This window comes from Nyctereutes procyonoides, unplaced genomic scaffold (assembly GCF_905146905.1).
Source record: "Nyctereutes procyonoides isolate TBG_1078 unplaced genomic scaffold, NYPRO_anot_genome, whole genome shotgun sequence".
Taxonomy (NCBI): domain Eukaryota; kingdom Metazoa; phylum Chordata; class Mammalia; order Carnivora; family Canidae; genus Nyctereutes; species Nyctereutes procyonoides.
In genome coordinates this window covers 55,629,230-55,644,960 of record NW_026575146.1, presented here as the reverse complement: position 1 = coordinate 55,644,960, position 15,731 = coordinate 55,629,230, and the positions used below count along the sequence as shown (strand labels likewise).

The window sequence follows — 15,731 nt, the reverse complement described above, 5'->3', positions numbered from 1 at the left end:
GAATGTGCTTCCACCATACACATTTGGATATTGCTTCCCTGGTAGTCTCCACATTCATATCTCTGTGACTTAGACCACATGGTTTTACCAACAGCAGAGCAAACAAGGCCTACCCATTTGTTCATTGACAGTTGTTTAATGGTCCCTCTGTTGTGATTGGGACCCTGTGAGGCAGATGGCTAACTGACCCCCAAAGATTCATGCTCCCCTTTCACAGGGAGGAGATGTTGCTAGAAAGTGACTGCCAGACAAGAACCAGATTCACCAGTCCTCCTTGCCTATTAGTGGACCTTGTAAATAGTTCTCACCACGTAATGTGAGCAGAAGTGATGTGTACCACTTTTGAGTTGAGGTATTTAATGACTGGTTACAATATCTTTCAGTCTCTTCTTCTTGGCCACTGGCACAATGATGCCAGAGTAGCCTAAAAGTCACAAGGTGGCAAAGCCATAGGGCTGAAGCTGCCTGGGTCCCAGAGCCAGTGCTTAGAGGACAGCCATCTGACCTGTACCAGTCTGTGGCATGAACATAAAATGGATTTCTGTTGGGTTATTCCACTGAGATTTTGGGATTATTTGTTATGACAGCTCTTTTACCCTGATTCCTATAAACCCAGATAACCCTCCACTTTAGGCCTGGATCATTAGGCCTGGACCATCCCTCCTCATTAGGATCCTGGAATTCGATAAGCCTGAATCTGATACAAGTATTAATGGGTTAGAGGTGGCAGGATGCTACAGTACAAGTTCTGTCACTAATTCATGCCCACAGCAATTTGGGGGGGGGGTTATGGCAGAGACCACTAGTTGTCCTTCAATAGCCATTAGCCCCTTCCTTCTCACTCAATCCAGGTTTTGTTGGAGGTATCAATGCACTGTGCTAGTAAAAACCATATTTACCCAATCTCCCTTGTAAGTAATCTGACCAAATATGATATATAACACATGCTCAGTTCTAGTTTCCAGGAAAGTTCCTTAAAGGGAAGCAACGTTAGCCAACATGCCTCTTTTGCCTTCCCTCTTATTTCTGTCTTTAATGTTCTTCCAGTGCATAAAGTTTCAGGAGCCATCTTCTGACCATGGAACTAAGGATGATGGAACACAAAGACCTAAGGAACCTGGGTCTCCAGTGGCATCTTGTGCTGTCCCACCACATCTGGATTGCCAACCACTGCAATTCTTGTTATGTAAGAAAAATAAATTCCTCATCTGTCTAAGCCACTATTTAGCATGGTTGTCTGTTCCCTGCAGCAGCTAAAAGCAATCCCAGCTGATAGAAGGGTGATCCTCCTGACACAGCCCATGTCACGAATTTTCCTGGCAGGCTGGTCTTCCCGCCTCCTTGCTGTATTCTCTTCTCCTACTCACTTTAATTCTTCCCAGCCCAGGATGTAACACTGGACCAAATCTCTAAGCCCATATGGGAACTCTTGAGAATAAAGAGCTTGCTGACCCTTTTTCTGGTCATTTGATTTAGCCTCAACTCCTGCTCTTTGAATGACACATAAGAATTTCCAAGCATCTTGTCTCCATGATACCCTCACACTGATGCTTCATCTCTGGACCAGAGAGCTCTGCAATCTCAGCTCCATCAATGCAATTATGTGATTTAAGAGAAACCCAAGAAGTTATTAAGTTCATTCACCTGCCTTCAGGCAGGACTGTGATTAGTTCTTCCAGACATATAAAGCTGACTTCCATGGGCCAAAAAAGCGTCTCACAAAGCATGACTCATTGGTAACTTTGAAGGAGTTGATTTAATTTGTTCTCAGTTTCCCTGCCAGTAAAATGGGTATTGTGATCTGAGCATGGAATGACCAGGACTTTTGCTTAAATCCATGAAGCTTAAAATGGAAGATGATTACTTTCTTTCTTTGGTTCTATATGAGGTTAACATGGCCACATGTTCTGCAGCTCCTCTCATCAAGAGATTGAGTCTACTTTCTTACCCATTAAAGCTCAGTTGCCTTCTGACTTGTTTTAACCAACAAATGTGGTGAGGGAATGACGTATATGTTCTAAATTAAGCCTCAAGGCGCCTTGTGGATTTTCCCTTCTTCCTCTTTGAAAGTTCCCTTGCCCACAGAAGGAATACTGAGCTAGACTCCTGTAGGATAAGGGACCATGTGAAGAGGGATGGCAGCTCCAAGGCCCTGAACTTGTGAGTGAGGCTACTGTAGACATTCTGTTTCAGTCAAGCCATCAGATGATGGCAGCCACATGAATGACCACAGCAAGACCAGAAGAGTTGCCCCACTGAGCCCAACTCGAATTGGCAACCCACAGAATCACGAGAAATAATAAACTGCTGTTGCTTTAAGTCAGTAAACTTTGGGATAGTGTATTAGTTTCCTAGGCTGCCATAAGCATCACCACAGACCCACTGATATTTATTCTCTCACTGTACTGGAAGCCAGAAGTCCAAGATCAAGGTGTCAGCAGGACCACGCTCCAGCTCAGATGACTCTAGGGAAGAACCCTTCCTTGCCTTTTTACCTTTGGTGGTTGCTGGCAGACCATGTTCCCTGGCTTGTGGTGGCATAACTCCACAATCTCTGCCTCTGTCTTCATGTGGCCTCTTCTCTGTGTGTGTCTATGGCTTCCGTGGCTCTTCTGATAAGAATGGCGCTAATTAGATTTAGGGCCCACTTTAATCCAACACGACCTCATCTTAATTTACATCTGCAAAGACCCTCTTTCCAAAATAAGATGACATCTGTAGGTACCAGGGATTAGGAATCTTTGCGGAGAGACACAATTCTACCCACAACAGAATGGTTTTTGTTGAGTAGCAAAATAGAACCGATGCTGGTTCTCCTTCCTATAATTTCTGCACTTCAAACACCTAAAGATAAACATAAAGATAATAAAATAGAAAGGATGATTGGTTCTGAAAGACTATGCACAACAGCGTCCAGAGAGTTTCAGAATCTCCCGGGAGGAAAATATACAAACAGAATATTTTATTTATTGTTAAGGGTCTCAATGCTGGCACCAAGCAAAAATTGGTTATATATCAGACAGTATCACGTCTTCTGAGCATTTTTCTCCACATGTAAGACTTATTTTATGGGAACAAAACCTATATGCCCTTTCCCTCTCAGGTGAGAGCATGCTCTGCCCGGCATTGCGTGTTGAGCCTGTGTAAAAATCAAAGCTTCGTTAGAACCTTCTGGTTACCATTGTCCCACTTTCTCTTCTGCCGCATCCAAACTTTTTAAAGGAGTGGTCTCTACCAGCTTCCTCCATTTCCTCTGCACTGACTCCCCCTCTAACCCTATGAAATCTGACTTCCTTCCCCACAGCTCTGCTAAAACTGCTGTTTCAGACGTTTACACTGACCACCAGCAAAGGAAAAAATCCAATGGCTCTTTCTTTGTCCTCTGACCTTTTTAATTGCCCGGTTAGCTCGCTTTTCTAGCACTAGCCTATCTGCCATCTCTGGGCCAAATTCTTCTTCCTCTCTTTTTGTAGCTTTTCCCTCTTCTACCAGAGGGCAAGAGGCTCATGCCCCAGTCCCATTATTTTCCTCTTCCCACCATACTTTACCACTTTCACTGATGACTTCCTAATTAATATGTTTCATCCTGACCTATCATTCAAGCTCCAAGGCCATACCTCAAGCTACCCAATAGAAATGTTGTATAGTTCATGCTTATCTGTATCAATCAGAGTAGGCTTGGTGATGCCGTGATAACAAATAATCCAAATATCTTAGTGGCTTATAAAAATAAAGACCTCCAGAGAGCAAGTTTGGCCTTGCCCTAATTGTTTCTGCTCCAGGACGCAGGAGAACAGACCAGTCTAGAACATTGCTGATTGTGCAGAATAGGGGAAAGGTGGCATGGCAAAGGCCAGGCCGGCCTTAAAGCTTCACCTCGGGGGCACCTGGGTGGTTCAGTGGTTGAGCATCTGCCTTTGGCTCGGGTCATGATCCTGGGATCGAGTCCTGCATCAGGCTCCCTGCAGGAAGCCTGCTTCTCCCTCTGCCTGTGCTCTGCCTCTCTTTCTCTCTCTCTCTGTGTGTGTGTGTCTCTCATTAATACTTTAAAGCTTCACCTCGAAGTGACCACATCACCTTCAATAAGGTAAAAAGGAAAATCCTCTCACAGGGAAGAGCTAGCTCTACATCATGGTGCAGTCTACTATGTTCTCTTAAACACTCCCCAAGAGAAGTATCAAATTGTTCTCTCAAAACTTACTCCAAGTTTTCATAATTACTCATTGGCACCATCTTTACCCAATTTCCCCAGAATATAAATCTTGGTATTATCTCTTTTATAAATCTCACCTTTTCCATTTATAAAAATTTGAAGAAAATTTGGAAAATACACATGTATACATGCACACGCTTCACATGTCAGTAAACAAAAATCATCAGGAATATAACTACCAGGTATGATGCTGATAATAGGTTGGCATAGGTCCTTCTGGTCCCCTCCTTATTATATGTATTGATCTATTATCTCAATAGGGAGATATATACATATGCATTTTTCAGTGAGAGTGATTCATACCAGACATACAGCTTTGTGGCTGTCAAAATCTAAAAAGGTAATTTTAGTATTTTCTTCCATTTTGAAAAATACCATGATAATGACTTGCAAATTTAAATAGTTCCAACTTTGACCTCTCTCCTGAGTCTCAGATTCCTAAATAAAACAACATAGTAGGAAATTCCTACTACTCAATTTCCTACTATGTAGGAATTTCTAATATGCATCTTCGACTTAATATGCCCCCAACTAAACTTGTGATTCACCCTAACAGGCTGTTCCTTGTCCACTTCCTCCCCTGTCTGGTCCCAGCCTCAGGTATTTACCCACTCAAGGATGCCTTCCTGACCATTCTTTCCAAGTATCCACACTCTCTATATGACCTTTTTACATTTTCTACATAGCACTTATTTTACCTGACATTTCCTTGTTTATTTCCTGGTTTACTCTGTTATCTTCCCACTGGAAAATAACTTTTTTTTTAAATTAAAGATTTTATTTATTTTATGTAGAGAGCACAAGCCCATGAGCGGAGGGAAAGGCAGAAGGAGAGGGAAACAGAATCTCAAGCAGACTCTGAGCTGAGCATGGAGCTGGACTCGAGGATCGATCTCATGACCCTGAGATCACAACCCAAGCCAAATTTAAGAGTCAGTCACTTAACCAACTGTACCACCCAGGCACCCCGAAAAATGACTTTTTTAAAAACAACAACTTTGTCTGTCTTGCTCACGGCTTTATCCTTGACATTTAGAACATCGCCAGGTGCACAGTAGGCTACAACCAACGTTCCTGACACAAGCAAATAAATATTTATTTATGTGCTTCTCAAGTCCTGTTGATTCTCTTTGAAGTACCTGTGGACACAGTCCTCTTTCATTCCTTCTCATGACCCCAGCCTAATCCCAGACCTTATCACTGCACAATGACGATGACTGCAGTCCCCTCCTTATCCATCTCACAGAACTCCCCCACCCCACCCATTCTCCACACTGCTAGTTATTCTTCCTATTATACCAGTTTCACCTGTCACTAACCTCCTTGTCCCTCAGGGCCTGGCTAAACCCCTCCAGGGTTTGTGGAACTCCCCCTACCCCACCCCAAGCTCTGTCAACATTCCTGCCCTAACCGTCACCCAGCCACACAAACTCCATCTCCTGTGTTCTCTTATGTCAGCCTCTCCACTCCAGTTGAATTCCGGGGGGCAAATACTGGTTGTTATTTTTTCCCCTCTCATGATGCCCACAGAAAGTTATAGGAAATTAAAAAAAAAACAAAACCTCTTGTGAGTTGAATAAAGTTATTAAATAGGGAGCAGTATACAGCAGGTAAGTTGGATACCCCTTCTAAGGGGATCTTGTGAGAACAGGCACAGATTGTTCTTTTGGAACGAAAGAGTACAATACCAGTAGGTGAAGCAAGCCAGTGAGAATGTCAACAGGGAGGTGATAACCTTGTTCCCACAGAGAACAGATGGCCACCACTGTCTTGAAACATTTATGTGAAACGGCAGAATGAGGTAGATTTTTAGTGGGCCCCCGATGCAGCTCTGGTTGGATTCCCAAATGACCTGGAATCCCCGGGGGTTATCTTCTTGGTGAGAGCTCAAGTACAGAACCAAGAACCGAATCCAGACAACTCAAACACTTCCACCACAGAAGGGGTTTGCTGTCTGCGGAGCACTGCCCTGTGTCCCAGCAAGGCAAAGCAGAGACCTGGAAGACAGCCCTGCTATCTGTGGCCATTCCTCCCACTTTTTCTCACGTGAGGTATGGTGCATCAGAGGATTACATCTCCCTGTTCAAACAGGGGATAATCCAGCCTGACCACTCAGTTACACCAATGCCAGAAGAACCACGTACTTTTTAGCAAACACTATACCCTCTTTTGTTAATCTACATACTTTCTCTAATCAAATGTCCAGGCAAAGGGACAGAATCTTTATTCTATGCTTTAAAAATCATATTATTGGGGCACCTAGGTGGCTCAGCTGATGAAGTGTCTGCCTTCAGCTCAGGTCATGATCTCGGGGTTCTGGGATGGAGCCCCACGTCAGGCTCCCTGACCAGTGGGGAGTCTCCTTCTCCCTCTGCCCTTAATCCCACCCGTGCTTGCTCTCTCTCTCCCTCAAATAAGTTTTAAAAAAAATAAAAAAATTTTTAAAAACATGTTATTTAAAAATAAACATGTTATCAACTTAACTCCTTATCTCAGGTCAAATGCAAATCATGGGTACATTCATTTGATAGAGACAAAAAAAGAATTTTTAAAAAAATTTCCTGGCTTTTCCAGGAAATGAGTAATGTGACCATAATATAAGGAATGATTGAAAAAGCATGACCAGATTGTACACATTTAAATACCTGTTGTTGTTTTTCTGTAATTTCACAAAAGAAATGCCATGCATTTAAGAGGCTTAATTAAATGCTAATGACTTTGTCTCATTCCAGAAACCATGCAATATATATGTACACAAACACATTAAAAGTACAACTTGGTGGTAGTGCTGGCCTCTGAAAGAGGAACAGAAAGAAAAGGATGGGAGAGCAGAATATGGGGACTTCAAATTTATCTGTAATTTTTTTTTTCATTTAGAAATATCTAACACAAAAGTGAGCAAATGTTGGGATGCCTGGGTGACTCAGTTGGTTAAGCATCGACTCCTGGTCTCAGCTCAGGTCATGATCTCAGCGTTGTGAGATAAAGGCCCCTGTGGAGCCTACTTTAAAAAAAAGAAAGTGACCCAATGTTCACATTTGTTCATTCTGTTTTAGGCCCTCAGGTACCTGCCACGTTACTACCTATCTGTATTTATTATATTTTTGAAACTTTCCAAGTAAGAGAAAAAGCAGATTCTCCCTCAAGGGAAAAAGATTTCATGCCACTGAGCTTATTTTTTTTAAATGTACTCAAAACTCTGAGAACAATCCTAAAAGATCTCCAAGAATGTTCTAGATACTGTTGTGATCCTTAGAATAAGGAGCACAGTGCCAAAATGACCACTTTAAAGGCACAATGCCCCAAAAGGCAGGGCTAGGAGGCAAAGGAAGGGTCCCTTCTTTCCCAGTCCATAATTTTGGGTTCATGTCCTTGCTCCTTGCAGGCAACGCCATGACTTCTTGTCTTTGTATTTTCAGGACCTGGTGCAGTGCTTAGAACAGAGTCACCCTCATTAGCTGGAGTGCATGCATGAATACACTCTCAAACCTATGAGCCTAGGATTTGCCAGCCTCCTAACTCATCCACACACCAGAAAGTTAAGAGTTGGGAGAAAGAAATTGATGACAGTACTGCATTTCCTTTTTCTTTCTTTTTTTTTTAAAGATTTTTTTTTTAAGATTTTATTTATTTATTCATAGAGATGCAGACAGAGAGAGAGAGAGAGAGGCAGAGACACCGGCAGAGAGAGAAGCAGGCTCCACGCAGAGAGCCTGACATGGGACTCGATCCAGGGTCTCCAGGATCAGGCCCCGGGCTGCAGGCGGCGCTAAACCGCTGCGCCACCGAGGCTGCCCAAACAATGTTTTTTTAAAGATTTTATTTATTTATTTCACAGAGAGAGAGAAAGCATACAAACAGGGGAAATGGCTGGCAGAGGGAGAGGGAAAAGCAAGCTCCCCATGGAGCAGGGAACCCGATGCAGACCCTGGGATCATGACCAGAGCTGAAGGCAGACATTAAACAACTGAACCACCCAGATGCATTTCTTAATCTACTTCCAAGAAATACCATCAGGTAACCTGTTTGCTATTTCTATTTTTGGCCTTTTATATAGAACAACACATTTTATCCTCTGAATGATAAGAAGAGGCACTTGTGAAGCCCTGGATGTTTCTGAGCAAAGTGACACTAACATGGTGTGTAAACATAAAGCCAATCCTAGAGCATGAGGAACCCAAAAAAGTGTGAAAGTCCAGTCTATCTACATCCGGGTCCAAGGGAAAAACGCAGGAAATTGCATCATCTGGGTCTTGTTTTGTGATAGAGAGATTCTGATTCCCTCCATGCCATTTCACTTAAAAGAGCAAGAGTTTATGCAAAGGACAGATATATTAGATTGTTAAAGAAAAAAGGGAGTGAAAGTGTGACAACTGGAGTCTAAAAGAGAATCAAGAAAGAACTCAGTTGCTAGAACAATCTACCTTTATCATTAACCCACCTATTCAATGAACAAAGGCAGAGAGCATTTGCCTAAGACAGAGTTTACCACCATCTTTAGTTAAATGTTAGGCAAAGGAAAAAAGGAGAAATGTGTGACTGTTTTAATCTCTGAAGCATGACTTCAGAGGTCATGCAGGGACCTGGCAGAGAAGCTAAACAGGAAGAGGTAAGAGACATTTAAGAGCAGGGGTCAAGCTTGCAAATAAAGATTTAAAAGAATGATAAAGCCCAGCGGGGGTGTCAATGTGAGGAAATGACCACTCTTAGGGTAGTTGGTGGAAGCATAAATAGGTGTAACTTTTCTGGGAGGCAAGTTGGCCACATATATCAAAAGCTTGAAACATGTTTCTTTCCTTTGACCAGGCAACACCACCCTAGAAAATTTTAAGGCAGCATTTGCGCTAATTAGTCAAGATGTATGTATAAGACACCCCACCAACCTCTGTACATTACTGTGAAAAACTGGACACTATCTTGAGGCACAATAATAGAAAATGGATTCAGTAAATCATTGTCTATGCAATGAGTGCAATTTTACAGTCTTATGTGAGCTATAATATAGATCTACGTTGATTGACATGGAGAGTTGTTCACGATAATTTATTTTATTTTTTTAAAGATTTTATTTATTTATTTATTCATAGAGACGGGGTGGGGGGCAGAGACACAGGCAGAGGGAGAAGCAGGCATCATACAGAGAGCCAGACGTGGGACTTGATCCAGGGTCTCCAGGATCACGCCCCAGGCTGCAGGCGGCGCTAAACCGCTGCGCCACCGGGACTGCCCTGTTCACAATATTTTAAAATGAAAACAAATCCTAGGGGTACCTGGGTGGCTCAGTGGTTGAGTGTCTGCTTTCAGCTCAAGGTGTGATCCCAGGGTCCTGACATCGAGTCCTGCATCGGGCTCCCCACAGGGAGTCTGCTTCTTCCTCAATGTCTCTGCTTCTCTCTCTCTCTGTGTCTCTCATCAATAAATAAAGAAAATCTTAAAAATAATAAATGAAATAAACAAATCCTAAAGTAGCATGCCCAACACAATCTTATTTATGTAAAAATGGAAGGATATACACACAAATGTGAACAGCTGTAATTTTTGTGTGGTCGACGTTTTTGCTTGTTTCCTACTTCTCATGTTGAACACGGATGAAAGGAAGAGAGGGCAGGGGAAACTGTTTCTGCTACCACCAATTCTGCCTTTCTAGTCCTGCATTTGATCTGAATGCAGTGGGACACAACACTCTGTGCCAACTTTACCAATTGGCTCAATCTCACCAAACCCCTGCATGCAGATGCTTCATATATACTTTCAGAGATAACAGGCTGTTTTTATTCTCTGTCCCCAAGTTGTCCATATAGCCCGTTGTCAACGGTTGTTGCACTACAGTGCGAACTCCAGAAGCAGAGGGACTACACTTACCACAACCAAATAACTTCTTGCATTTCCCTAGACCCTAGAGAACCTTTGTGGCTGCTGATCGCTAATAAATTAGACTAGACCCTTGTGGGAACCAGGATAGTACAGTTTGTTGCTTTAACTCTTTCCAATTGACCAAAACATGAATAAGCCACTGAAAAGAACTAAGTGCTCCTGTTTCTTAGTCTTCTTCAGCAAAAAGTCTGAGCATCACATCCCTGCCTCTTCAAGGTCCCTATTAAAGAGGATGGAAAGATGGGGTGCTTGAAACATCACCCCATTCCATCACTAGCTCCGTCTGGGGAGCTGAGATGGGAGACCCAGTCCCTTAAGCTCTACTTCTCTCCCCAGGTAACCACATGATGCAATTATATTTTCTTTCCACGGTAACCACATGATGCAATCACGCATCTATCTTCCATATAGAAGTGAGCATTAGGTCCACACATACCTGTGACCTATCAGAGCTCAGAGAACACCAAATGAAGAAAATTTCACCCTGGTGGAAGGTTCTTTCTTTCTTTCTTTCTTTCTTTCTTTCTTTCTTTCTTTCTTTTTCTTTTTCTTTCTTTTTGAAGATTTTATTTATTTATTCATGAGAGACACACAGAGAGAGGCAGAGACACAGGCAGAGGGAGAAGCAGGTTCCCTACGGGGAGCCCGATGTTGGACTCAATCCCAGGACCCCGGGATCACGCCCTGAGCCAAAGGCAGACACTCAACCACTGAGCCACCCAGGTGCCCCCAGAAGGTTCTTTCAATTGCACTTAATGCCCAAAGTTCAAGTGGAGCTGTCCCAAGAATTTGGAAGAAAATTATTTGGAATGTGAAAGAACAAACTCCTGAGTCTGCCTAAAGCCCCATCTATTGGCCCTTGGTCTAAAACATGTCCTACAAATGAAGCAATTCCAGAAAGCACCAACATCCCTCTCTGTCATCACCACTAAAGAACAGCACTGTTTCATGGCAGACACACATTTACACATAAATTTCTATGCCTGCATCATCTTCATAGACAAAACAGCATACACTTCTCAGGAAAATCTCTGTACCTTCATCTGGTTCTGTGCTTCTGCCCAAAATTATTGGGATTCTTGGATATAATCTGTTTTGTTAGCTCCTTGTTTTTATCTTCCATAAAATCACTCTGTAATGATGATTATTTTGCTTAACATTTTGTCCCTTTTCTGCAACAAAGCAATGTAGATATATAAAGATTATTTATGTCTTTTCTGCCTTCTGACTTTTGCTCTCTTTACCCAGACTCCTTATTTTACATTTATATGTACCAAATTCTCTATCTATTGGGCCAAATTCTCTATCTTTTCTATGTTTGAAAGAAACCAAGATTTCATTTAATGAATTTTCCAAATATTAGTAATAATTTTTATAATGTATAGAAGCACTAAATGCCAGTAAGAAAGGCAGTTGACAAGATCTGGTGCTTATACAAGGGCTGTATTATGACATGTAAAGCAGCGATGTCTGAAATCCCAAAAGCAAACATTATCATGAATTTCCTAACTCAGTCTCTTGCTTCTTTGGTGCACAGGAAGTCAGAGACAATTACACTGAAACGAAGGTATGTACGTGACACAAAATGAAATTTTACTTCTCCAGCTCAGAAAACCTCAGTGGTGGATCTTTCCCCCTGTATCTCCCTGAGAGGTAGGTTCCAGAGAAACATTTAACCCTAAATCATACGATTACATCATACAATTATACTTTGTGCTCAAAACAAAACAAACAAAAGTCCTGCAGGATGGGACTCTTCCAACATATGGATTTCCAACTTATAAGAATTTAGGTTTCATCAGAGCATGGGAGAGCCAGTGCAGTCGAGGGGGATGGGTCCTGGTGGGTATTCCCAGGTTTCTGTTCTGCTTTGGCCCTGCTCCTAAACTGAGCAATGTTGCTTGCAGGAAGCCACAGAATTTGGGAACAGTGAGGGACATTCTTTTCCCACTATGAGTTCCTCTGCTCACTCCTTCTTGAGGTTGGTGTGGGCAGAACTGACCTCTTTACAAATAAAAAATTTAATATATCAGGTTTGAACATTTCTGCTGGAAGAAGCCCATTGATTTTACCCCCACAAACATCTTCAAGGGGTATTTCGTATCATTCTGAGTAGAAAGGCAGAAGAATAAGAAGACTTAGGAACCCATGCTAAATGTCCTGATGGCCATATTTCAACAGTGGGTAGGCTGGCAAGAGAAAACATTTTCTTTTCCAACTGCCAAATTGCAAAATGTCACACTGGTGGTTTAAACACCAATCAGAACGCAGAAAAGTTTGCCAGTGCTGCTACTGAGATGACAATGTTTTTTTAAAAAGGTAATTCTCTGCTTGCTTTTAAAGAAATTTATTAAGGTTCATGCAGCAACATAGCACACACCCAATTAAGAGCAGAGTATTGGGAGTGGTTTGTAATCTCTGCTACCACTGCCTGTGGGGCCTTGAACAAATTGCACGTCTGTGTGCAAACTACATCTCTAAGCTTCATTTTCCTTCTATATGAGATTTCATGTGAGTCTTCTGGAATTTTTGTAAGGATTCAGTGGTATAATCCATTAAATGTATCACAGTGTCTGGGACACAGTAGGTTATCAATAAATGGTAAGCTTTAATATGATATTAATACTAAGTATGTCCTGGGGTGCCTGGGTGGCTCAGTCGGTTAAGCACCTGCCTTCAGCTCAGGTTATGATCCCAGATGTGAGACCCACGTCTGGCTCCCTGCTCAGTGGGGAGGCTGCTTCTCCCTCTCCCTCTGAGATCTCTCTCGCTTTCACCCTCTCTCACTCTCACTTTCTCTCAAATAAATAAATAAAATCTTAAAAAAAAATACGAGGTATATCCTTACTAATCCACTCCTTTGAACAATAATTTCTGCTAAGCTCCTTAGTATAACTCTTCCACCTAAGACACAAATGGTTCAAAGGGGAAAAGAGAACCCCCCAAATAGGAACATCCAATCCTTATTCTTGCCTGAGGATTAGGGAACCATTTATACTTAGCTTGAATGGGGCTCTTTTTGTTCAGATTGTATCACACATTCAGTTCCCCTGGGTGTGTCTGGTGATTTCAGTACAGGGATGGAAGACATAGGAGGGTGACCGTCCACCCCAAGCAGCTCCAACCTGCCACTGGCATCGTCATACCCAGCCCAAAGTGCTCTGCAACTTCCGCTTCCTCTCCTACCCTTCTGCCTTGGCCTCTGAAAAATGATAATAAAGTGATGAAGCTGATGGCAGCTAACGTTTAACATTTACTCTGAGAGCCAGGCACAACAAGTACTGTGTACACGTAATTTCACTCACTCTTCCCAAAGGTCCTAAGAAGTAGGACCTATGATTATCCCACTTGACAAGCAAAGAAACCAAAGTCTAGAAAGGTTAAATAACAGGCCCAGTGTCACACAGTTTGTAGCAGAGGTGGCCAATCTGCAAGCAGGTCTGAGTCCAGCCAGGGCCTTTATTCTTAACCACCAGGCCACACCAACCCCACCACTGCTTTCAAGAGTGCCTGTAGGATTAGCACAGGGCCTGCTGCTCCTCCCAGGTGAACTCCGCCAAACCCCACAGTCTCCAACATCTTTGTGTCCCAGCCACACTTCCTGACCTAAAATTCACAGGGACCAAGGAGCTACAGCATTGGTACGTGGTACACCCATTGCTAACGTCCGTTTGATTCCCATGTTCCCCAAATGAATTAATTGCCCCTTCTGGCTTGCACCAGAAAATTAAAAAAAAAAAAAAAAAAAGAGAGAGAAATTCCCCTAGGGAGATTCCTGACAGACTTCATACCTTTTAACTATAGTACTTCTGGTACTCCAACATTAATACACAGTACACATTAACAAATTCATTTTAAGGGTGAAGAAACAGTAAGGTAAGAGAAACAGTTTGCCCACAACTACACAGCAGGTGAACATTAGACAGCAAGAAGGCCCAGTAGGCCTTCTGGAAGTCCTTACCGCCTGATTATTCCCAGCTCCTAATGCCTTATGGCTCAGACCTCTCCACATGCTATCCGCCTGCAAAACATACCGTGCAACTACCCTTTCGCAGGCTCAGCTAAAAGAAAAATCACAAGTCCTAGAGCAGTGAGGGCAGTTAGGATACTAAGTTGATCCTTCAGGGCCAGTTTCATATTATCTTTTAACCAGTCTAGATTTCTCAGGGCAGGACAAGAATGCCCCCCCGCCCCCCCCCCCCAATACTTGTCAGCAGTTTCCAGCGGAGGAAAAACTGCAGCTAAAGCACCTCCGGTGAGAACTTTGAGCAGCAAACGCGCATACGTTTAGTGTGTGCGATTTTGATTAGGAACTGGATGGCGAAGTGGACTCTCCTGGTCCCCGGCCTGAGCGCTATAAATGTAAAAATGCCAGCCACAGGCCGTTCCTTTTTTTTTTTTTTTTTCCCTTTTTTTGTTTATTTAAACGGAGAGTCTTAAAAAAAAAAAATCACTTTTTCCACTTCACGGCTCCTTTGGACCAGGGAATAAAAATAGCGATGTCCACAGGAGCCAAACTTCTTCTGGTGGGGGGGGGGGGAGGGAGAAATAAAAATAAAACGACAGGGAGAAAAGAAAGAGCCCTGCTGGGAACAGCCAAAGTCCTGAAGCGGCTGCCTGGAAGCCCAAAGTCTCCTTTCCACCACTTCTCGACCGACCGGCCCCAGGTCCCAGCAGCCTCTCCAGGAAGGCGCAGTCTCTAAGCAAGCCCGCGGCGAGCCCCGCGCGGCCCCCGTGCGCCCTGCGCCCTGCACCTGTCAGACCCCGGGGCTTGCGCAGGGCGGGGACGCTGGTGGCCCGGGACACCGGGCGGGGCTGGGGGCTGGGGCGGGGGGGCCCCCGGGTGCGCCCCTGCAGCGCCGTCCCGGGGGGAGCCCGCTGCTGCGGCGCGGCGGGGCGCGTCCTACCTGTTGAGCTTGAGCGCGAAGGCGCGCCGCTCTGCGCCCGGGAGCGTGGCCATGGCCCGCGCGCGGCTCGGCGGCCTCCGGGGGCGCGGGGCGCGGACGGCGGGGGCGCGAGGCGCCGCGGGGCCGCTGCAGCGCTCGCCGAGCGGGACGCGAGCCTCATCTGTCAGGCGGCGCTGCAAACTTCCGCATTTCCACCTTGGGCGCCGCAGTCCCCGCGGGGGAGGGCGCAGCCCCGGAGCGGCGGCCGGCCCGGCACGCAGGCAGCGGCGGGCCCGCGAGGGTGTGGACGCGCCGCGGAACTGGCCTCCGGATGCCCCGACGGACGGCGCGCTGCGGCCCGGCCCTGACCTCCGGCGGCCCCCCGCACCCTCTCCCCCACCCCGAGCGCGGGCGGGCGGGCGGGCGGGCGGCCCCGCGACCACTGAGCCAGGCCGGAAACCCCGTCTGCGCGGAGCCCAGCGAGGCGGCCGGCGCCTGCGGGCAGGCAGGAGGGGGTCCGCGCGGTCCGCCCGGGGCGCGGGGCGCGGGGTGCGGGGTGCAGCGGGGGAGGGGGGGCGGGCACCAGCCCTGCCTTCTCCGCGCTTGGGCCTTAACGACGGTCCACACCGCGCCTGGGGGAAGGCAGATTTGAAAACCAAACAAACCAAAAAGTGGATACAGACCCACTTTTGCAAAAGCTGTGTCCCTCATCCCTCCTGGGGCACCTCAGGTAAATATCATGAACCAGCCCAGGAAAA

General features: G+C 45.0%; 1 protein-coding gene across 2 annotated transcripts in view; it reads right to left on the bottom strand.

Moving 5' to 3' along the window:
• Positions 1–15,079, bottom strand: part of DOCK8 (dedicator of cytokinesis 8) — a 223,866-nt gene extending 208,787 nt beyond the window's left edge. The window contains exon 1 of one of the 2 annotated variants that reach the window (XM_055310526.1): positions 14,995–15,079. In XM_055310526.1, coding sequence (XP_055166501.1) covers positions 14,995–15,047 — 53 coding nt within the window. In that variant the 5' untranslated portion in view covers positions 15,048–15,079. Of the gene's footprint in view, positions 1–14,048; positions 14,068–14,994 lie in introns of those variants that run through there. The other variant, XM_055310527.1, reaches the window with a different exon arrangement.
• Positions 15,080–15,731: the final 652 nt, after the last annotated feature.